At 46.7% G+C, this 24,420-nt stretch overlaps 2 protein-coding genes across 10 annotated transcripts; both read left to right on the forward strand.

Moving 5' to 3' along the window:
• Window positions 1-4,156: 4,156 nt before the first annotated feature.
• Window positions 4,157-7,147, forward strand: prr13 (proline rich 13). The gene is made up of 4 exons (XM_041887396.2): window positions 4,157-4,265; window positions 4,577-4,641; window positions 4,746-5,248; window positions 6,647-7,147. The coding sequence occupies exons 2-4, from the start codon at window positions 4,626-4,628 to the stop codon at window positions 6,689-6,691; spliced, it is 564 nt and encodes a 187-aa protein (XP_041743330.2). The 5' UTR covers window positions 4,157-4,265; window positions 4,577-4,625; the 3' UTR covers window positions 6,692-7,147.
• A 322-nt stretch (window positions 7,148-7,469) lies between these two features.
• LOC121574804 (poly(rC)-binding protein 2) lies at window positions 7,470-23,797 on the forward strand. 9 transcript variants are annotated; one of them, XM_041887386.2, is made up of 12 exons: window positions 7,470-7,630; window positions 9,214-9,354; window positions 9,683-9,739; window positions 9,851-9,967; window positions 10,284-10,415; window positions 10,935-11,069; window positions 11,246-11,320; window positions 11,985-12,026; window positions 14,337-14,436; window positions 14,824-14,885; window positions 15,014-15,183; window positions 22,518-23,797. In XM_041887386.2, the coding sequence occupies exons 2-12, from the start codon at window positions 9,286-9,288 to the stop codon at window positions 22,552-22,554; spliced, it is 996 nt and encodes a 331-aa protein (XP_041743320.1). In that variant the 5' UTR covers window positions 7,470-7,630; window positions 9,214-9,285; the 3' UTR covers window positions 22,555-23,797. The 9 variants fall into 9 exon arrangements, with proteins under 9 accessions (XP_041743320.1, XP_041743322.1, XP_041743324.1 ...); XM_041887388.2 differs by having other exon boundaries at window positions 14,830-14,885; XM_041887390.2 differs by having other exon boundaries at window positions 14,364-14,436.
• The last annotated feature ends 623 nt before the right edge of the window (window positions 23,798-24,420 follow it).

A 24,420-nucleotide genomic window follows, 5' to 3' on the forward strand; every position in this document is an offset into this window, starting at 1 on the left:
TTTCAAGGTCAGTAGCTATACACAGGGAAAGTTCCAGGGTCAGTAGCTATATACAGGGACAGTTCCAGGGTCAGTAGCTATATACAGGGACAGTTTCAAGGTCAGTAGCTATACACAGGGACAGTTCCAGGGTCAGTAGCTATATACAGGGACAGTTCCAGGGTCAGTAGCTATATACAGGGACAGTTCCAGGGTCAGTAGCTATATACAGGGACAGTTCCAGGGTCAGTAGCTATATACAGGGACAGTTCCAGGGTCAGTAGCTATATACAGGGACAGTTCCAGGGTCAGTGCCTATCTACAGGGACAGTTCCAGGGTCAGTAGCTATATACAGGGACAGTTCCAGGGTCAGTAGCTATATACAGGGACAGTTCCAGGGTCAGTAGCTATATACAGGGACAGTTCCAGGGTCAGTAGCTATATACAGGGACAGTTCCAGGGTCAGTAGCTATATACAGGCACAGTTCCAGGGTCAGTAGCTATATACAGGGACAGTTTCAAGGTCAGTAGCTATACACAGGGGACAGTTCCAGGGTCAGTAGCTATATACAGGGACAGTTCCAGGGTCAGTAGCTATACACAGGGACAGTTCCAGGGTCAGTAACTATATACAGGCTCAGTTCCAGGGTCAGTAGCTATATACAGGGACAGTTCCAGGGTCAGTAGCTATATACAGGGACAGTTCCAGGGTCAGTAGCTATATACAGGGACAGTTCCAGGGTCAGTGCCTATCTACAGGGACAGTTTCAAGGTCAGTAGCTACAGGACACCAGGGTCAGTAGCTATACAGGGACAGTTCCAGGGTCAGTAGCTATACAGGGTCAGTTCCAGGGTCAGTAGCTATATACAGGGACAGTTCCAGGGTCAGTGCCTATCTACAGGGACAGTTCCAGGGTCAGTAGCTATATACAGGGACAGTTCCAGGGTCAGTAGCTATATACAGGGACAGTTCCAGGGTCAGTAGCTATATACAGGGACAGTTCCAGGGTCAGTAGCTATATACAGGGACAGTTCCAGGGTCAGTAGCTATATACAGGGACAGTTCCAGGGTCAGTAGCTATGTACAGGGACAGTTCCAGGGTCAGTAGCTATGTACAGGGACAGTTCCAGGGTCAGTAGCTATGTACAGGGACAGTTCCAGGGTCAGTAGCTATGTACAGGGACAGTTCCAGGGTCAGTAGCTATGTACAGGGACAGTTCCAGGGTCAGTAGCTATGTACAGGGACAGAATAAGCACACATCCCTGTGGGGCCCCCGTGTTGAGGTTCAGTACCAGGGGACTATGGTGTTGAACGCTGAGCTGTGGTCAATGAACACCATTCTCACATAGCTATCCCTCTTATCTAGGTGGGTGAGGGCAGTGTGATCTCAACCACTGTGCCTTACTTGACATTGACATTGAATATGTTGAAAACTTCCATCACAGTCTTCCCCACATGAACATCCAGTAATAGGGATGTAGCTCAGTTGGTAGAGCATGGCGTTTGCAACGCCAGGGGTTGTGGGTTCGATTCCCACGGGGGGGTATGAAAAATAAAAATAATGTATGCACTCACTAACTGTAAGTCGCTCTGGATAAGAGCGTCTGCTAAATGACTAAAATGTAAACGTAAAATGTAATTGTCACAGATTTTTCACCTAGTCGGCTCAGGGATTAGAAGCAGCAACCTTTCGGTTGCTGGTCCAATGTTATTAACCGCTAGGCTACCTGCCACACCACTTCTAATATTAGGCTCATTAGAGTATGGGAGCGGTTGTGATTGTAGCTCAGTCTATGATGTAGGCCTAATAGCCTGCGTCTGCTGTTTTTGGGTGGTGTAATGATTTATAATGTCCATTTTAGAGGATCAAAAGAGTGAGCTGTAGCAGTAATAGTTTTGAAGAACCCAGGTAAAAAGTGTTTTATATTGGATATTCGGTGGACATACGGTATTCTTTCGTCAATAGCTATTGAACCAAGCATGCCATGACTATGAAAATGATATATTCTGAATCGGGAGAGGATGGACAAAAATCCAGGCTTAAAAGATTATCTAATCATAATTTCAACAGCAAAATAACCTGAGGATTTTCTTCCATCCTCCCCCGATTCAGAATATATCATTTTCATAGTCATGGCATGCTTCGTTCAATAGCTATTGAAGATTGAAAGCAAAAAAAATAATAAATAATGTTTGTCCATCCTCCACTGATTTGGAATGTACATGGCCAAAAGTATGTGGACACCTGCATGTCGAACATCTCATTTCAAAACCATTGGAATTAATATGGAGTGTGTCCCACCTTTGCTGCTATAAAAGCCTCCATTCTTCTGTGAAGGCTTTCCACTAGATGTTGGAACATTGCTGCTGGGATTTGCTTCCATTCAGCCACAAGAGCATTAGTGAGGTCGGGCACTGATGTTGGGTGATTAGGCCTGGCTCGCAGTCGGCGTTCCAATTCATCCCAAAGGTGTTCGATGGGGTTGAGGTCAGGGCTATGTGCAGGCAAGTCAAGTTCTTCCACACCGATCTCAAAAAAACATTTCTGTATGGACCTCGATTTGTGCATGGGGGCATTGTCATGCTGAAACAGGAAAAGACCTTCCCCAAACTGTTGCCACAAAGTTGGAAGCACAGAATCGTCTAGAATGTAATTGTATGCTGTAGCGTTAAGATTTCCCTTCACTGGAACTAAGAAGCCTGAACCATGAAAAACAGCTCCAGGCCATTATTCCTCCTCCACCAAACTTTACAGTTGGCACTATGGATTTGGGCAGGTAGCGTTCTCCTGGCATCCGTCAAACCCAAATTCGTCCGTCGGACTGCCAGATGGTGAAGCGTGATTCATCACTCCAGAGAATGAGTTTCCACTGCTCCAGAGTCCAATGGCAGCGAGCTTTACATCACTCCAGCCGACGTTTGGCATTGCGCATGGTGATCTTAGGCTTGTGTGCGGCTGCTCGGCCATGGAAACCCATTTCATAAAGCTCCCAACTAGCAGTTATTGTGCTGACGTTGCTTCCAAAGGTAGTTTGGAACTCGGTAGTGAGTGTTGCAACCGAGGACAGACGATTTTTACACGCTATGCACTTCAGCACTCGGCGGTCTCGTTCTGTGAGCTTGTGTGGCCTACCACTTCGGGGCTACGTCGTTGTTGCTCCTAGGCGTTTCCACTTCACAATAACAGCACTTACAGTTGACCGGGGCAGCTCTAGCAGGGCAGAAATTTGACAAACTGACTTGTTGGAAATCTGCCATCCCTATGACGGTGTCACGTTGAAAGTCACTGAGCTCTTCAGTACGGGCCATTCTACTTCCAATGTTTGTCTATGGAGATTGCATGTCTGCCCGATTTTATACACCTGTCAGCAATGGGTGTGGCTGAAATAGCCGAATCCACTAATTTGAAGGGGTGTCCACATGCGTTTGGCCATGTAGTGTATCATCTTCATAGTTATGGCACGCTTTGTCTAGTAGCTATTGAAGATTGAAATCTGAAATCTTATTATAAAAAATATATATATAAAAAAACGGTGGATTTTTCTCCATCCACCCCTGATTCAGAATATATCATATCATAGTCATGATTGGTTGAATAGCTATTGACAAGAGAAAACCGAGTATCCAATATAAAACTAATTTTACCTCGGTGAGGTGGGAGGCTTAAAAACATCTACAATAAAGGGACCAAATCACTGCAATAGCCTAGACATTGAGGAACCCAATTCGATTTGGTGCTAGGTCGTCATCTACATTTCTCCAAGACCGCAGAATCTGAATCTTTGTCTATGTCTCGTTTTAAAAAAAAAATAAACATTCTCGCATATTACTGTAGCACGTATGTTCATTATCATTCTTGTTATGGGCTTGTCTGGTGATAAGCGCATATTTTACAACACTTTTACGCATTATGTCCAATAGGCCTACCCATAGAGTTGTGTGCGCACACTGCGCACCTAAAGTACCCCTATTGAAATCCACTTTCTCGACTGTATCGTCCAATTGCGCAATAGCCTAAAACGCAGTATTGTTGAGTTGAATGATGATGCATCTTTTCCTAGGTTTGTTTATCTTTCCATTACCAACAATACAAACGCATCAGCGCAATAAATAATATAAGATAATGCTGGTGAGAGAGCACACCCATCATTTTATAGACGGGCGGGGCTTGCTGACCAATTCTGAGGATTGTATTTCCCTACTAGTCCCACGCCTATCCGGAAGAGAAACTGCAACGAATTCGTGAGAAACTTTCTGAGATCGACATCAAGAAGCTACCGCAGGTATGAAAGTCAAACTGTAGATCGTTGATAAGCATTACATGTGTTATCTACATAGGCTAATCGACAGTATTTCTTATAGAATCATATTATTGTATAGTTATTGCCGATATTTTGTTATAATTGACCAAGCCCTATAGTGGACTAACCTGGTCATGTTATGTGTATCGTGGAAAGGTGGTGGTGATACATCCACTCGATGTTGCTGTCAATAGAATAGGCTAGATAATAACTGGACTATGAATAAGTTACATATCATTGTACTTGTCTTCTTTTCGTTTTTGTTTAAAGTACTTTGCTTTTGTTTCTTCCAGGAGATCATCTGAGATCACCACTTTTTCATACTCATATTCAGGACATAAGATGTGGCCTAGCCAAGGTAAGTAGACTGTACTAATACTGTATTATGCCATAGCTATGTTCATGTTATCGCCAAAGTTATATCAGTCAGATATATTACAATGTTTGTGAAATCCTGTTCAGGTCCCCCTGGACAGAACCCGGCCTTCCCCCCTGCCTACAACCCCGCATTCCCTGCTGGTCCAAACCCAGCACACCCCCAAGGCCAGAACCCCATGTACGCGCCTGGCACAAACCCTGCCTATCCCCCCGGTATGGCTCCTGGTATGAATCCAGCCATGCCTCCGGGATCCGGTATGGCTCCCGGTATGGCTCCTGGTATGAATCCAGCCATGCCTCCGGGATCAATGCCCTATGGACAACACCCAGGAGGACAACACCCTTATCCAGCTGGACCAGGTGTACCTGGTTACCCAGGAGTCCACCCAGGCCCCTACCCTGGTGGGGTCCACCCAGGTGGAGTTTACCCCGGGGGCATGCATCCAGGCATGGCTGGGGGTGTGGCGGGAGTCGGGATGGGGGTCGTTGGACACAAGGCGCAAAAGAAGATGATGAAGAAGGCGAAGAAGGCGAAGAAGGCCCACAAAGCCGATAAACACCTGAAGCATCATGGAGGCCACAGGAAGGTGGGTGTCTCTGTTTGTGTGTGTGTATAGTGTGTTTGTTTGTGTGTCAGTCAATAACAGGGAGGGTCTGTGGATTTTGAGTGCGGTTGACAGGTGACGGTTCCTCCCACTGATGGTTCCATGACTCACTCTGTGTGTCCCAAATAGCACCAAATTCCCTATAGTGCCCTTAGGGCTATGGTCAAAAGGAGTGCATTAGGGAATAGGGTGCCATTTGTGTGTGTCACTGTGCTTCTACATCTGCATTGCTTGCTGTTTGGGGGTTTTAGGCTGGGTTTCTGTATAGCACTTTGTGACATCTGCTGATGTAAAAAGGGCTTTATAAATAAATTTAATTGATTTGGGATCTAGCTACTGTGTGTACTCTGAGTAGAGTCTGGTCCCCTCTGAGGTATTTTACTGTCCTGTTTGCCTCGTGTTAACATACTCACATGTTTTGTTCATCACACGACTAGGAAGACTGGAAATCGAGGTTCTTGCCCTGAGAACTAATAATGTGTGTGTACCCAACTCTTTGTTTTTGGTTTATTTCTGTGTTTCTCATCCTGCTGCCAAACTATTTTATTTTTATTTTGTTGTGTGAGAGTGAGATGCTGTCTTTGTGTGAATCAGGCTCTGTTTGTGTTTGTTGTTTGCATTAGTCCTTTTCTCATCTGACAACTAATCTCTTGCAGACTGACGCACGTAACATAACTGGTATTGTAGCATCTGTCAACAGATGGGCTGGGTGATCTTCAGGTCGAAAAGTTAGTGATCTTCAGGTCGAAAAGTTAGAGCGCTAGAAAGATGCCAGAGTTTCCTAGTTGGATGACCGTTTAACATTATTTTTCCCAGTCTGAGCTAATTTTTCCCCCCCGAGGTCCAAATTGTCTTGATTGCTCGGAAGTCTGAGATTTCCCAGTTCCCAGTTGCTTTGTTCCCAGTTGATTTTTAGTCTCTGATCATTTGGAGAAATCACGATGGCGCAGGTGCTGAATTTCGGAAGGGGGAAGGGACATTTGGCCCATAGGCTTGCCCGTAACTTGCAAAGAGAGAGAGGGGTAGAGCTCTCGCCCTGCTTCTGCTAGTATCTTTTCAAACACATCTACCCCCCCAGAACTTAATTGAGCATCTGATGCAATATTTTATTTCTGGGTTTCCGAGGTTATCTGTCAACCTATTTTCTTCTTGTTTTGTCGTGTGAGTGGTGCTGCCTTTCTTTATTAAGTCGTTGAGATAACGACTTATGTACTAGCTCTTACTAGCACGGATTTCACCGACAGCTTCTTTATTGAGAAACTTGCAACTGTGATATGTGGTTGTCTTACCTAGTTGAATGCACTGACTGTAAGTCACTCTGGATAAGAGGGTCTGCTAAATAACCAAAATGTCAATGTTAAAATGTTTTTTCCTCCCCAGCACTCTTCAAGCAGTAGTAGCAGCAGCAGCAGTGATGAGGAGTAAATGTCACCCAGTGATGTCACCAACAACATCCAACACAGTGTCAGAAAGACATCTTGAATTAAAATAGAAGAAGAGGACATTTTCCATTTAAAGTTGCAATGAGGTTAAGGAATGTGTTGTGGTTGGGATGGGGGACTATTATTAAGAATGGAAGAAAAAAACAAAACATTTTGAATATGAATTTGTATAACACTGTAACAAAAGTATGTATAATTAACACAATTATGACTTCATAGTCTTAACATTTAGGGATAGAGGCCAATGAATGTATGCATATCCTCATGACTATGCACTATCATGTATAATATTGTACCTTTACACTGATGAGAAATTATATTTCAAATGGTTGATATATTTCCAAATAGAAATAATATATAGGATATAGCTGAACAAGTGAGATGTGTGGAATTTCCCCAGTAAAAAATCAAATAAATATTGATTTTAATACTGGAATCATTGAAATGTGTAGTACTGTATTTACATCAACACAATATTTATCGGTTTGACTTTATATTTCCGCTCTGACAGAGAAAAATATTGGCTACATTTATATTCACGTGAACATATTTTTTACCTTGATGTGATACTGTAACAATTCCAATGTAATTTCTCGAGTAGTTTGTTACATTGTAACAGCTAATTGCAACATGCAGAGCTTTGTAACATCACATTTACTATCGCCTACTGTAACTTTGTGCGCAGTTTGTTTCATTGTAGCCAGATAGGCGGGTTTATCACAGCTGTGGGAGGGTTCGGTGAAAGGGGGAAGTTCAGAGGGTCTAGTTCTGTTGTCTTTGTGTAAAGCAGTGGAGCGCCTGATCTCACGCTATCACTCTTCCCCGAATCCTTTTAAAACTCTCCCCCGGGTTTCTACCCTCCCGAACCTCTCCCCTTCTACCCCACCCTCCCCCCGACAACACATCTCAAAACACGGATCAGGTAAGAATATTTAATCTATATATTTGTGTGCAATAAAATGTAAAAGAAACGCACACCGCATCTTGCTAGCTAGCAGCACACACAGTCAGGCTTCACGTGAATTTGCCAGGCCGCACTACTATGCACGCAGCTCATAATAAAGCCAGCACGATCTTATTTATCAGTCAATTGGCTGCTATTTAAGCGTGTCAATTTGTAAATGATCAATGTTCGGGTGTTTTGTAGCGGATATGAAACCGATGTATATTCTTGAAAAATTGCTAGCGTGAATGACAAATGGACAGTCATTCATACGATAAAGCTCCACATGCTCCCCATACGGATGCTAGCCACCCAGTTAGTATGCTACGCTAGGTCATAAAGATAGCTAGCTAAATGCTAGACTGGAGGGCGCCGGCCGGTTACTGGCTCAACTGCATGCAGCTAGTTATGAGTGAAGTTGAATTCATTGCAGCCAAGTAATCGGACACATTTACATTTACATTGTCCATTCATTCACGAACTTGAATAGCAAGTTTGTTTCGCTCGGGATTCACTCTTGGGACCATTTAACTAGCTTGTTAGTTAGCCTAACATGCTAGCTAGCGAAATGTATCTCTGTGTAGGTAGCCAGCTAAGTGTGCTAAGTTACTAGCAAGCTTAAAGATGCACGTGAACATGAATCATTGCTATGATGACCACTCCAACGAAGTTAGATTGTTACTTTTAGTCTAAAGGCAGGTTACTTTGCATGAATCATGATACAGTACTAATTATAATCATGCATGCAACAACCTCACACTAGAAGGCCCCATTCTTGTTAGCCAATCATATCTCAACTCCACACGATGCTACGGTGGAGTTGAGATACTTAGCTACGTTCTTGTTTTGCAAATGTATTCGTTTCCCTCTTATAATAATGGCAAATCAGTTTAGATCAGGTGTTATGCTTGTATAAGTGTCCACATAAATCTCCTCCATTGAACTAAAAGTAGCTACCGCTGAAAGAAACCTGACATTATGTGGATGGTTTCAGCAGCTTACTTGTAAACCATGGGTTCTTCTATTGTTTCAGTTTCCAGACCCAATTGAAAAAATGTAACCTCCTCCCATGACCCAATTTAAAAAGAAATTCTGTGTGATTTTATAGATGTATTCTCATAACTCGTGACCCACCTCTTACATGCCCAGGGCCCACTTGGTGTTCCGACCCATAGTTTAACAAACCCCGGTGTAAACAGTAATATGCTATCAAGTTTCTTGAGATCAATAGCTCGCTTGCTAATTGGTATTAGCGTGCCACGTCATAGGCTGATGGGTAAAAACCAAAACCCAGCGATGTACTCGATTGTTCTCATTTTAGTCATTTTAGCAGACGCTCTTATCCAGAGCGACTTACACGAGCAATTAGGGTTAAGTGCCTTGCTTAAGGGCACATCGACAGATTTTTCACCTAGTCGGCTCGGGGATTAGAACCAGCGACCTTTCGGTTACTGGCACAACGCTCTTACCCACTAAGCTACCTGTCTCCTGCCCTATACTCTCTTAACTCTTCTTCCTTTGCACTATTCTAAAATGTCTTACTGTTCTCGTCTGACCTCCAGATCCCACCGTTGTGACCAAAGACCCCCAGTTGTGACCCCTTCAGCAGTAGCTACTCCCATCCAGTGCTAGTTATGGACTCCGGTGTGATTGAAGGAGGACTCAATGTCACCCTCACCATTAGATTGCTGATGCACGGCAAGGTGAGTGACCTCCCACAGAAGGCGCGACTGAGTGTTAGCCCGCTGAGCTAAAGGCTAGGCAATGTCACCATGACCATTAGATTGCTGATGCACGGCAATGTGTGTGTGACCTACCACAGCAGGTGACAGTAGGGTGCAACAAAAATGTTTTGGCCCGCTGAGCTAAAGCCTCTTAGACATTAGCTCGGGGAGCAAGCACAAGTCTTCAGGTCTCAGACCAGGTTACTCATTAAGCATGGTTCACCAAACCACCTCTATTAATGGTCCACATGCCTTTTTCACATTATCGGTTGGAATGATTGTTCATTCATCTGTGTTTCTCTTTTAGGAAGTTGGAAGCATCATTGGCAAGAAAGGTGAATCTGTGAAGAAGATGAGAGAAGAGGTGAGAAGCACACACACACACACACACATTTTTGTTTGTGCAGTTGCTGCCGCTGGAAAGTAAATTTTTCCTGATCGCCTAATTTCCCGTCTCCTCCCCTGTGGTGTCCAGAGCGGGGCTCGCATCAACATCTCAGAGGGGAACTGTCCTGAGAGGATCATCACTCTGGCAGGCCCCACCACCGCCATCTTCAAAGCATTCTCCATGATCATCGAAAAGCTGGAAGAGGTAACTTGTGGTAACACTGTCCTGGATTGGACAGATTGTTCATTTTGTCATTATGGCATCTGTATGAAATATGATGTTGCTACATCTCAGTCCAGCCAAGGCGCAGGATAGATGAACAGACTGGAGACGTGTTCAGCTGCTCTTAAAGAAAAAATTGAATTTTTTATTTATTTAACAATACCTCCGTTTTTTTTTCTTTCAAGTTTTAGTTGTCCTCAGAGTGACTGAACACCTACACATCCATCTACTATTGTGGTTAAAAGTGGAGCTGGAGAGTAAGTAATAACTTTACGAATCTCCCCTTTTTGTCTCCCAGGATATCAGCAGCTCCATGACGAACAGCACGGCCACCAGCAAGCCCCCGGTCACCCTCCGCATCGTGGTGCCAGCCAGCCAGTGTGGTTCCCTGATCGGCAAGGGAGGCTGTAAGATCAAAGAAATCAGAGAGGTTGGTGGAAGACCATGAATGATTATGTAGAATGGAATCCAACTAATGACCCCCTGATCGTCACTTGAAACTCAATCAATATAGAATCTCAGACATCTCAATAAAAAAAAAAATCATAGTACATTGTAATGAAATTATCAACACCATACATAAAATGTATTTGTATAATACATTTTTAAAGATATATTAAAGCAATCGAAAACAGATATAATAGCTAAATGTCTTCATTATGAGAACCATACACTGCCTGGCAGAGGCTTTGGTCTTCTCCCAGGATTCGATTCATTCTCCCAGAAACAGTAACACCGGTGGGTGGAGGGATGGAGGGAGGTCTACTCTTGAGATGCCATCAGTAACATAACAACAAAGTCTGGGGGAAAAGGATAAAAAAACTTGGTGGTGAAAAGGCAAAAAAATCAATAAGACAATTTTGTTGAACTTACAAGGCTATTTGCACATTGTAGCAACTGAAGTCGACCAGTCAACCTGCATCTGTCTCTCTCTCTCTGTCCTCTCCAGTCGACAGGTGCTCAGGTTCAGGTGGCAGGAGACATGCTTCCTAACTCAACAGAACGGGCCATCACCATCGCAGGGACCCCCCAGTCCATTATCGAGTGTGTCAAGCAGATCTGCGTGGTTATGCTCGAGGTAAGTGTAAGTACTATCCTCAGATCATTCATCTATTTAATTCATCATAAATATACATTTTCTTAATTGAGAAATGACCCTTGCATTCTCTTTGGTAATAGTATCTCTTGTTCAATTCTACAAAAGGGTTTGTTGAATTAAACCCATTCTCCTTCTCTCCTCCCCTCTTGTGTGTCCTACAGTCTCCCCCTAAGGGGGTCACCATCCCATACCGACCCAAACCTTCAGGATCCCCTGTCATCTTCGCAGGAGGACAGGTATGTTTGCAAAATTTTTTTATTCAGGAGATCATTTGATCAACCTACCGGGGCTTGAAAGGCGGTTGGGGGGTTTCTGGGAGAATAAAATGACGTGTAGTTGATCTATCATCTGTCCTTTTTATATTTTTACTGGGAAATTACAAGTTCAACAAAATTGTCTTATTGATTTTTTGCCTTTTCACCACCAAGTTTAATCCTTTTCCCCAGACTTTGTTGTTATGTTACTGATGGGATCTAAAGAGTAGACCTCCCTCCACCCATCCCTCCCTCCACCCTCCCTCCACCCACCCAATCCCACCCTCCCTCCACCCACCCACCCTCCCTCCACCCTGTTTTCTGTGTTTTCGATTGCTTTAATATCTCTTGAAAATGTATCTTTCCAGATAATGTGGATACTTTGTACAAGAATACAACTTCCAAATGTAGTTATAAAGAGAGTTCAGAGGTGGTCGTGGTAGTATGAGTGTTTCCCAAATGGCACCTTATTCCCTTTATAGTGCACTACTTTAGACCAGGGGTTGTGGTCACAAGTAGTGCACTGAAGTGAATAGGCTGCCATTTGGGACGCACACGGCCTGTGTGTGTAGAAGCACAAGCGGCTCTTGTGGCTGTGAGTCGAGATGTTAATGGGATGCCTATGAACACTTTGTTGTTGTTTCAGGCGTACGCCGTTCAAGGACAACATGCCATACCCCAGCCAGATGTAAGTGATGTTCTGTTGTCACCTTTCCATTGCTGCTTCCGGTGTTCCTATCCTCTCTGACCTACCATGCCTTCTCTACGCTCACTGGGCTTCAATATGCTCCCTATCCTACCAACCCTTCTCCACCCTACAATACCTGTCCTCCCTACCAACCCTTCTCTACCCTACAATACCTGTCCTCCCTACCAACCCTTCTCTACTCTACAATACCTATCCTCCCTACCAACCCGTCTCTACCCTACAATACCTATCCTCCCTACCAACCCGTCTCTACCCTACAATACCTGTCCTCCCTACCAACCCGTCTCTACCCTATAATACCTGTCCTCCCTACCAACCCTTCTCTACCCTACAATACCTGTCCTCCCTACCAACCCTTCTCTACCCTACAATACCTGTCCTCCCTACCAACCCTTCTCTACCCTACAATACCTGTCCTCCCTACCAACCCTTCTCTACCCTACAATACCTGTCCTCCCTACCAACCCTTCTCTACCCTACAATACCTGTCCTCCCTACCAACCCTTCTCTACCCTACAATACCTGTCCTCCCTACCAACCCTTCTCTACCCTACAATACCTGTCCTCCCTACCAACCCTTCTCTACCCTACAATACCTGTCCTCCCTACCAACCCTTCTCTACCCTACAATACCTGTCCTCCCTACCAACCCTTCTCTACCCTACAATACCTGTCCTCCCTACCAACCCTTCTCTACCCTACAATACCTGTCCTCCCTACCAACCCTTCTCTACCCTACAATACCTGTCCTCCCTACCAACCCTTCTCTACCCTACAATACCTGTCCTCCCTACCAACCCTTCTCTACCCTACAATACCTATCCTCCCTACCAACCCGTCTCTACCCTACAATACCTATCCTCCCTACCAACCCTTCTCTACCCTACAATACCTATCCTCCCTACCAACCCTTCTCTACAATACCTATCCTCCCTACCAACCCGTCTCTACCCTATAATACCTGTCCTCCCTACCAACCCTTCTCTACAATACCTATCCTCCCTACCAACCCTTCTCTACCCTACAATACCTATCCTCCCTACCAACCCTTCTCTACCCTACAATACCTGTCCTCCCTACCAACCCTTCTCTACAATACCTATCCTCCCTACCAACCCTTCTCTACAATACCTGTCCTCCCTACCAACCCTTCTCTACAATACCTATCCTCCCTACCAACCCTTCTCAACAATACCTGTCCTCCCTACCAACCCTTCTCTACAATACCTATCCTCCCTACCAACCCTTCTCTACAATACCTGTCCTCCCTACCAACCCTTCTCTACAATACCTATCCTCCCTACCAACCCTTCTCTACAATACCTATCCTCCCTACCAACCCTTCTCTACCCTACAATACCTGTCCTCCCTACCAACCCTTCTCTACAATACCTATCCTCCCTACCAACCCTTTTCTACCCTACAATACCTGTCCTCCCTACCAACCCTTCTCTACAATACCTATCCTCCCTACCAACCCTTCTCTACCCTACAATACCTATCCTCCCTACCAACCCTTCTCTACCCTACAATACCTGTCCTCCCTACCAACCCTTCTCTACAATACCTGTCCTCCCTACCAACCCTTCTCTACAATACCTATCCTCCCTACCAACCCTTCTCTACAATACCTGTCCCCCCTACCATCAAGTGTATTAACAGTTTGCTGTATATTAACAGTTGTCTAGTGAATTAACAGTTTGCTGGTGCATTAACAACTCACATCCTCAGCATATCACTATGGGTTTAGGATTGAGGTGTTAGTTTAGGATAAGCCTTGTATTACTGTCTCAGTGATACTGTGTTGATTATACCATGGCCCTGGTTGGTTTTGGTAGGGGCCACGAGAGATCTCCTACTACATACGTAGTGTCCTATCCATCTGCCAGAAGACTGCAAGCAAACATTCCAAACTGAGTCCGAGTTCTCCTGAGCTACAGTGGAAAGACCATGGGGTATAAATGAATAAAACGAAGAATGATTCCACAAGCCACACCACAATGGTCCATTTTAGAGCAATAGTTTTAGGATAAGACGGGCTAACTGGTCAAGACAACTGGGTCTTGTTCATTAGCGCATGCCGTGCATTGCAACCGAAAAGGTTTTACCAATCGTAAATGAGCATTTTTTAGTCCCTCCCTGTTTCCATTTGGTTCCTAAAGGAAACGACTCCAACTGCTGTTATGCGTGTCTGAATGGTGAATGAAATGGTTTCGGTACTGTACTGACCATGCTTCTTTTACCGTCTCTTTCCTTTTCCGTTTCTCTCCCCCCCTCTTGCTCTCACAGTCTTCCTCTGCCTCCATCTCTCCACAGCTCACCAAGCTACACCAGCTGGCAATGCAGCAGAGTCCCTTTCCCATGGCCCCCAACAACCAGGGGTTCCAAGGTACTAGGGACTTAACCATACAATCCTTTTTAAAGAAAAAAAAAAGAAAAGATAAAAGGTTATTGAAACCGCTGCGCTCAGAACTGGTGTGTGGACCAAAATGAGATCAGTCGTAGGTTTCACTCAGTTATTTGCTTTTTTATATTTTTTTATATATATATTTTTTGATTCATTGAGACAACAGGTGTGAAAGACAAATGTTTTGGCTGTTAGGCCATCGCTAGTGTGTCACACTGATAAAAAAAAAAAAAAAAGGAATCCTTGACAAAAACATTTTGTTGTAATGAACATGCCACCTCAATAATGGTGTTTAAATATAATGAATAGTGCCATGTTCCTCTTGGTCCTGGTTGTTTATTTATACATATTTGTATTTTTGTGTTGTTGATTTAGGAGGGATGGATGCCTCTGCCCAAACTAGCTCCCATGAGATGACCATTCCAAATGATGTAAGTATTTCCACAGTGATGACTCTGACCCTTCCCATTTCCATCAAGTGATTGGACAGTTCACACTATCAAATCAAATCCACTCTAGTTGGTTGGCTTAATTGACTTCCTGGTTCTCTCTCCCCTAGTTGATTGGCTGCATCATCGGTCGCCAGGGTTCTAAGATCAATGAGATCCGGCAGATGTCGGGTGCCCAGATAAAGATAGCCAACCCCGTGGAGGGCTCCGCGGACAGACAGGTCACCATCACTGGTTCCGCCGCCTCCATCAGCCTGGCAGAGTACCTCATCAACGCCAGGTCAGACACAACATCACAGTTACAACAAGCTTTTTAACCAACTACCATCTGTTGTCCTTCTAGAGTCAGGGGATAGATCAACTTGGCGTTGCAAAATTCCAGAAAAGTTCCCAAAATTCCTAGGATGGAGGTTTCCCCAATTGGAGGACTCCCTTCCTGCATGTTCCCTCCTCCAACCGGTGGACTTCGGGTTCTGGGACATTCTTTGATTTTTGGTGTCTGGTCCTGGATCACCACAGTTGGTTGGTGCAGCGGGCTTTTGATCTGGCCCAACACTAACTAACACGGAGCTGGGTTGGAACAAAAGCCTGCCGCTCCCCAGAACTGGAGTAGCCTAGTATTCTACCGTGCCCCTTTTGGTATTTTCTGTAGAACAGAGAATCCACCCACCGCCCCACACCACTGTACTTGGGCCGTTGACATTTGGGCACCTCCCAGTCCATCTGCCTACAGTACAATGTGTTCAGTGTTTTGTGTTCGACTGACTGCCTAACCTCCTCCACCAACCTCTATATCATGTACTGTTATTGTACTGGCTCACTGCTGAATAGTTTAGTGTGTTTGTGGGGATCAGTTTAAACAAGACAATGCACATAATCACTCATCTTGATCACATAATGAGTAGGTATTTGGAATTCAAGGTGATTTGTAGATCAGCGATTCTGCGCAGTCCGGCTGCAACATTGTCTATCTCAAACACGCACATTGTCTCTTGAAACATGAGTCAGACTTCTAATGATGTCATCTCCCCGTGTACTCACTGGTGGCTACTATGCCTAGTTCTCCTATTGCCTTGTCTATCAGACTCTCACCCCCTCATGACTGTCAGTCTGTCTGTTACCCCTCCTCTCCCTCCTGACTGTCAGTCTGTCTGTTACCCCCTCACCCCCTCATGACTGTCAGTCTGTCTGTTACCCCTCCTCTCCCTCCTGACTGTCAGTCTGTCTGTTACCCCTCCTCTCCCCTCCTGACTGTCAGTCTGTCTGTTACCCCTCCTCTCCCTCCTGACTGTCAGTCTGTCTGTTACCCCTCCTCTCCCTCCTGACTGTCAGTCTGTCTGTTACCCCTCCTCTCCCTCCTGACTGTCAGTCTGTCTGTTACCCCTCCTCTCCCTCCTGACTGTCAGTCTGTCTGATACCCCTCCTCTCCCTCCTGACTGTCAGTCTGTCTGTTACCCCTCCTCTCCCTCCTGACTGTCAGTCTGTCTGATACCCCTCCTCTCCCTCCTGACTGTCAGTCTGTCTGATACCCCTCCTCTCCCTCCTGACTGTCAGTCTGTCTGTTACCCCTCCTCTCCCTCCTGACTGTCAGTCTGTCTGGTACCCCTCCCTGACTGTCAGTCTGTCTGTTACCTCTCCCTCCTGACTGTCAGTCTGTCTGTTACCCCTCCTCTCCCTCCCTGACTGTCAGTCTGTCTGTTACCCCTCCTCTCCCTCCTGACTGTCAGTCTGTCTATGTTACCCCTCCTCTCCCTCCCTGACTGTCAGTCTGTCTGTTACCCCTCCCTGACTGTCAGTCTGTCTGTTACCTCTCCTCCTGACTGTCAGTCTGTCTGTTACCCCTCCTCTCCCTCCTGACTGTCAGTCTGTCTGTTACCCCTCCTCTCCCTCCTGACTGTCAGTCTGTCTATGTTACCCCTCCTCTCCCTCCCTGACTGTCAGTCTGTCTGTTACCCCTCCCTGACTGTCAGTCTGTCTGTTACCTCTCCCTCCTGACTGTCAGTCTGTCTGTTACCCCTCCTCTCCCTCCCTGACTGTCAGTCTGTCTGTTACCCCTCCTCTCCCTCCTGACTGTCAGTCTGTCTGATACCCCTCCTCTCCCTCCTGACTGTCAGTCTGTCTGTTACCCCTCCTCTCCCTCCTGACTGTCAGTCTGTCTGTTACCCCTCCTCTCCCTCCTGACTGTCAGTCTGTCTGTTACCCCTCCCTGACTGTCAGTCTGTCTGTTACCTCTCCCTCCTGACTGTCAGTCTGTCTGTTACCCCTCCTCTCCCCCTGACTGTCAGTCTGTCTGTTACCCCCTCCTCTCCCCCTGACTGTCAGTCTGTCTGATACCCCTCCTCTCCCTCCTGACTGTCAGTCTGTCTGTTACCCCTCCTCTCCCTCCTGACTGTCAGTCTGTCTATGTTACCCCTCCTCTCCCTCCCTGACTGTCAGTCTGTCTGTTACCCCTCCTCTCCCTCCTGACTGTCAGTCTGTCTGTTACCCCTCCTCTCCCTCCTGACTGTCAGTCTGTCTGTTACCCCCTCCTCTCCCTCCCTGACTGTCAGTCTGTCTGATACCCCTCCTCTCCCTCCTGACTGTCAGTCTGTCTGTTACCCTCCTCTCCCCCTGACTGTCAGTCTGTCTGTTACCCCTCCTCTCCCTCCTGACTGTCAGTCTGTCTGTTACCCCTCCTCTCCCTCCTGACTGTCAGTCTGTCTGTTACCCCTCCCTCTCCCTCCTGACTGTCAGTCTGTCTGTTACCCCTCCTCTCCCCCTGACTGTCAGTCTGTCTGATACCCCTCCTCTCCCTCCTGACTGTCAGTCTGTCTGTTACCCCTCCTCTCCCTCCTGACTGTCAGTCTGTCTGTTACCCCTCCTCTCTCCTCCTGACTGTCAGTCTGTCTGTTACCCCTCCTCTCCCTCCTGACTGTCAGTCTGTCTGTTACCCCTCCTCTCCCTCCTGACTGTCAGTCTGTCTGTTACCCCTCCTCTCCCTCCTGACTGTCAGTCTGTCTGTTACCCCTCCTCTCCCCCCTGACTGTCAGTCTGTCTGATACCCCTCCTCTCCCTCCTGACTGTCAGTCTGTCTGTTACCCCTCCTCTCCCCCCTGACTGTCAGTCTGTCTGTTACCTCTCCCTCCTGACTGTCAGTCTGTCTGTTACCCCTCCTCTCCCTCCTGACTGTCAGTCTGTCTGTTACCCCTCCTCTCCCTCCTGACTGTCAGTCTGTCTGTTACCCCTCCTCTCCCTCCTGACTGTCAGTCTGTCTGTTACCCCTCCTCTCCCTCCTGACTGTCAGTCTGTCTGTTACCCCTCCCTGACTGTCAGTCTGTCTGTTACCTCTCCCTCCTGACTGTCAGTCTGTCTGTTACCCCTCCTCTCCCTCCCTGACTGTCAGTCTGTCTGTTACCCCTCCTCTCCCTCCTGACTGTCAGTCTGTCTATGTTACCCCTCCTCTCCCTCCCTGACTGTCAGTCTGTCTGTTACCCCTCCCTGACTGTCAGTCTGTCTGTTACCTCTCCCTCCTGACTGTCAGTCTGTCTGTTACCCCTCCTCTCCCTCCTGACTGTCAGTCTGTCTGTTACCCCTCCTCTCCCTCCTGACTGTCAGTCTGTCTATGTTACCCCTCCTCTCCCTCCCTGGCTGTCAGTCTGTCTGTTACCCCCCCCTGACTGTCAGTCTGTCTGTTACCTCTCCCTCCTGACTGTCAGTCTGTCTGTTACCCCTCCTCTCCCTCCCTGACTGTCAGTCTGTCTGTTACCCCTCCTCTCCCTCCTGACTGTCAGTCTGTCTGATACCCCTCCTCTCCCTCCTGACTGTCAGTCTGTCTGATACCCCTCCTCTCCCTCCTGACTGTCAGTCTGTCTGATACCCCTCCTCTCCCTCCTGACTGTCAGTCTGTCTGTTACCCCTCCTCTCCCTCCTGACTGTCAGTCTGTCTGTTACCCCTCCTCTCCCTCCTGACTGTCAGTCTGTCTGTTACCCCCTCCCTGACTGTCAGTCTGTCTGTTACCTCTCCCTCCTGACTGTCAGTCTGTCTGTTACCCCTCCTCTCCCCCCTGACTGTCAGTCTGTCTGTTACCCCTCCTCTCCCCCCTGACTGTCAGTCTGTCTGATACCCCTCCTCTCCCTCCTGACTGTCAGTCTGTCTGTTACCCCTCCTCTCCCTCCTGACTGTCAGTCTGTCTATGTTACCCCTCCTCTCCCTCCCTGACTGTCAGTCTGTCTGTTACCCCTCCTCTCCCTCCTGACTGTCAGTCTGTCTGTTACCCCTCCTCTCCCTCCTGACTGTCAGTCTGTCTGTTACCCCTCCTCTCCCTCCCTGACTGTCAGTCTGTCTGATACCCCTCCTCTCCCTCCTGACTGTCAGTCTGTCTGTTACCCCTCCTCTCCCCCCTGACTGTCAGTCTGTCTGTTACCCCTCCTCTCCCTCCTGACTGTCAGTCTGTCTGTTACCCCTCCTCTCCCTCCTGACTGTCAGTCTGTCTGTTACCCCTCCTCTCCCTCCTGACTGTCAGTCTGTCTGTTACCCCTCCTCTCCCCCCCTGACTGTCAGTCTGTCTGATACCCCTCCTCTCCCTCCTGACTGTCAGTCTGTCTGTTACCCCTCCTCTCCCTCCTGACTGTCAGTCTGTCTGTTACCCCTCCTCTCCCTCCTGACTGTCAGTCTGTCTGTTACCCCTCCTCTCCCTCCTGACTGTCAGTCTGTCTGTTACCCCTCCTCTCCCTCCTGACTGTCAGTCTGTCTGTTACCCCCTCCTCTCCCTCCTGACTGTCAGTCTGTCTGTTACCCTCCTCTCCCCCTGACTGTCAGTCTGTCTGATACCCTCCTCTCCCTCCTGACTGTCAGTCTGTCTGTTACCCCTCCTCTCCCCCCTGACTGTCAGTCTGTCTGTTACCTCTCCCTCCTGACTGTCAGTCTGTCTGTTACCCCTCCTCTCCCTCCTGACTGTCAGTCTGTCTGTTACCCCTCCTCTCCCTCCTGACTGTCAGTCTGTCTGTTACCCCTCCTCTCCCTCCTGACTGTCAGTCTGTCTGTTACCCCTCCTCTCCCTCCTGACTGTCAGTCTCTGTTACCCCTCCTCTCCCTCCTGACTGTCAGTCTGTCTGTTACCCCTCCTCTCCCTCCTGACTGTCAGTCTGTCTGTTACCCCCTCCTCTCCCTCCTGACTGTCAGTCTGTCTGTTACCCCTCCTCTCCCTCCTGACTGTCAGTCTGTCTGTTACCCCTCCTCTCCCCACCAGCCTGTCCTGTAACCTCCCTCCCTCCCCACCAGCCTGTCCTGTAACCTCCCTCCCTCCCCACCAGCCTGTCCTGTAACCTCCCTCCCTCCCCACCAGCCTGTCCTGTAACCTCCCTCCCTCCCCACCAGCCTGTCCTGTAACCTCCCTCCCTCCCCACCAGCCTGTCCTGTAACCTCCCTCCCTCCCCCACCAGCCTGTCCTGTAACCTCCCTCCCCTCCCCACCAGCCTGTCCTGTAACCTCCCTCCCTCCCCACCAGCCTGTCCTGTAACCTCCCTCCCTCCATACCCACCAGCCTGTCCTGTAACCTCCCTCCCTCCCCACCAGCCTGTCCTGTAACCTCCCTCCCCACCAGCCTGTCCTGTAACCTCCCTCCCTCCATACCCACCGGCCTGTCCTGTAACCTCCCTCCCCACCAGCCTGTCCTGTAACCTCCCTCCCCACCAGCCTGTCCTGTAACCTCCCTCCCTCCATACCCACCAGCCTGTCCTGTAACCTCCCTCCCTCCCCACCAGCCTGTCCTGTAACCTCCCTCCCTCCATACCCACCAGCCTGTCCTGTAACCTCCCTCCCCTCCCCACCAGCCTGTCCTGTAACCTCCCTCCCTCCCCACCAGCCTGTCCTGTAACCTCCCTCCCTCCCCCACCAGCCTGTCCTGTAACCTCCCTCCCTCCATACCCACCAGCCTGTCCTGTAACCTCCCTCCCTCCATACCCACCAGCCTGTCCTGTAACCTCCCTCCCTCCCCACCAGCCTGTCCTGTAACCTCCCTCCCTCCCCACCAGCCTGTCCTGTAACCGTCCCGACTGTCCCTCTTTTTCCTTCTTGTCTCTGTTGTTTCTACAGCGTAGAGTCCTCTAAACCCTCCTCCTCGAACCCTGAACAGACCCACAGCACCAGCCTCCTCTGCCCTCCTCTTCTCTTCACTACTACCACCTCCTCTCCTGCTGCTACCTCCTCTACTGCTTCCTCCTCCTCCTCCTCTTCTTCCTCCTGTTTGGCGCCCCCTTCCTCCATCTCTCTGTCCTTGTTGGTTCCTCCTGGCGCTCCCTCCCCCTCTGACTCCTCCCTCCCCCCCAGCTCCCCTACTGTCTCCAGTCTGCTCAGTCTTAAGCCCCTCCCCCTCCTGGCCCTCCATGTTGTCTCCTCCAGTAAACCCGCCCACTCAGCCAATCCTGAGCCAAAGCTCTCCTCAGAGCTGGGCTCCAAGTCTAAGAGGCGAAGGCTTTCCCCCTACTAACGCTACAGCCGTAGTAGAAGTACAGACATGAAGTACGTCCCAAATGACACTATTTCCTATATAGTGTGCTACTTTTGACCAGGGCCCTATGCGGAATAGGGTGCCATTTGGGACGTAATCAAGCTTAGTATTGTCTGTACTGAGTCCTGCTCTGCTGTTGTACCTGACTGTGCATCATGCTTCTTAACTTTTTTAAAGAAAAAATAAAGAAGCCACACAAAAAAAAAGCTAAATGCCCAGATATGGCATGAGGTCTCGTCCATGTGTTGTGGGTCCACTGCTTGGTTTCTCACCTTCCCCAAGGACTCTTGAGTCCCTGATATTTCTATCAGCATGGACACTGTTCTCAGACTGACACATTTCTTGACTAATTAAAAGCTTTTGATTGGTTTTCTCTTCTTGCTGTGAGCTCAGGTAACACCTCTCATGCCATAATAATATAATCATATTAAGATCTCAAACTGTATTTCATTTATTTGAGGAAAATATCTGAATGTGGACTTTGACATACCTGGGTATTATCTGTGGGAGCTGGTTACATTTGTTGTGAACTGTTTATTATAATGCTGATATCCTTGTTTTAACACGTTCAGTGTCAAATGTTTGATGTTAAACTAGTCTCACTGGGGCGCCATGATCACGTTTAATAGTTTATCCTCGGGTATCGTATGTTATCTAATTAAATCCCCCTCCTCATTATGAGTCATTGGACCTGTACAACTTCAGGAAAGTGATGTCATCGTAACTAAAGTAGTTAACAACGATTTGAATCGAGCCATAGACCTCTACTGCATGGCTATAGTCTGTTTAGCAGAGCTCAACTGCTGCGCTCTGCTGCTTTACGACCCATTTAGTACTGGTCAGAAGTCAGTGACAACAATTAAGAGGACAGGAAAGAAGTTGAATACATTGTTTAGGACTTGGGATGTGATGTCATTCCTCTCAGCTGTTTTGGTATTTTAATCTACAGAGGGGTTTGTCTCTATTGGGTAGATGTTTCTGCATTGTGAATCGTAAGAAGCTTCGGTGAGGTTTGTAAAAGGTTTAAATTGTAAAAAGGTTTTATCGTGTGTGTGTGATCTGATTTGGAACACACAGCTTGGCTTATTGTCTCCCCCTTTCGATCTCTCAATGTGTCTCTCTCCAGGCTCTCATCCGAAGCGACAGGACTGGCGGCCAACTGATAGAACAGACTACATAGATCTGATCTGCACTAACCCCCCCTCCCCACTTTTTACCTTCTACCACCCATCGATCCATCACTCGGCTCTCCTTTAAAGTGGTCAATGCAACTATCCAACTTAGTTTTTACCTTTTTTCATTTCTTTTTTTTGTTTTGTTAAAAAATCACCACCCACCAGATTTTTTTATTTAATTTGATCTGAATTCATTGTTTTTACGAAGAAAACAATGAGGTTTTTAAGTCCCTGTTGGAAGTTTTTAAAGATTTATTCATAGATAAATAAATTTGCCGATGGAAAGCTCTCCTAGTCTTTCTTTATACTGTCACGACTAGAGGAGAATAATCTGAAGGTTTAATTCTGTAAAAGTTCAATTTTTGTTTTCTTTAAAAAGGAAAAGGGGGAAAAAAACGAAAAATAAATCTCAAAAATAAAAATAGATTGACTGTTTCCCTGCATATTTAAACCCCCTCCCCCATTCCCTAGTCATTTTATCCATTTGAATATCTGCAAAAACTCACCTTGGTTTAATGTTCATCACCAAAGGGGGAATATGGAGCTTGTGCTATCGTCACTGCTGGTATTTTGGGTATGACAAACATCTCTAACAGTACTAGAAGACGTGGATATTGCATTAATGGAAAATACTTTAAAACCGGCGTGCAAACACATTTCACCTGAAACTTTTTGTTTCCGTGTCATTCCTAAGTTTCTACCTTTCCTTTTACCCCGTGTCATATGTTCAGGGTGTGTCCCAAATTGCACACTAGTCCCTATATAGTGCACTATAAACGCAATAGGGTGCCATTTGGGACGTCGACTATATTGCTGGGGTCGGGAGGTTGTTGGGGTTCGGCTCGAGGGCTAGGAAGTAGAGGACAATCCTCGTTTTTCTTTAAAGACTGATAATACCACAAAAATAGTTGGAATATTTGTTTTAAATTGTTTCTTTTTTATTTACCAAAGGGGATAGAGTTCTGAATAATGACAGGCGTGTGTGTCTAAGTGTGCGGAGAGAAACTAAGATATTATGGATGGTCGTTAAGCTGAAACTAAGACAACGAAAAGGGCGATTTAAATTAGTTAACACTAGTTTCCTGCTCTTTGCTGAAGTCAGATTTTATTTTTTATTATTTGCAGGAAATAAACCTTTTGTGCACGTTTTTGGAAAGACTGTAGACCTGGGTGCCACCACATTGTTAAAATAAACTACAGAAATAAAGATGTGAAATGCTCAAACTACAAATTCTCTGTCTTTGTGTTGCTTCATGGTGTGTGTGTGTGTGTGGGGGGGGGTTTTGGGGATGAGAAATAGACTTCATAAAGGCTATTTCCATTTCACAATGAACTCTTATTCTACTCTGCACTCTGACGTTCTTTGGAATGGTACCTGCTATGCTTTTATGAAAACCTATACAAATCATTCAGCATTAAAAACTGAAACGCCAACATTGCCAGTTTTTGAACAGTGAGTTTTTTTTATTTCTTAATTTGTTTCTTAAATATATTTATTGTACACAGATACAATACATAATGCAATATAAAAACAAACTGTTATTTTTTTATTTTTTATAAATGAGTCTGTTTCTGATTCAGCATTACGGAAACAAGCCTGATCCCAGATCTGTTTATGCGGTCTTGCCAAACATTTGTGCACCTGACAATGACCATAGGAGTTAGTAAGACAATACAAACAAACATATCTGGGACCAGGCTAATTCGGAAAAACATACAAGAATGACCCTCTATTTCTCCAGTCACCAGAGGGCATTGGTCTTTTGCTGTATTGGCAACAAAACAATTATTTATCTGTTTGACTGATGACACATGTCTGGATGACATCCAAGCATAAGACCTAGTAGTTATATA

The sequence above is a fragment of the Coregonus clupeaformis genome, chromosome 10 (genome assembly GCF_020615455.1).
Source record: "Coregonus clupeaformis isolate EN_2021a chromosome 10, ASM2061545v1, whole genome shotgun sequence".
In the NCBI taxonomy this organism is placed as follows: Eukaryota; Metazoa; Chordata; class Actinopteri; order Salmoniformes; family Salmonidae; genus Coregonus; species Coregonus clupeaformis.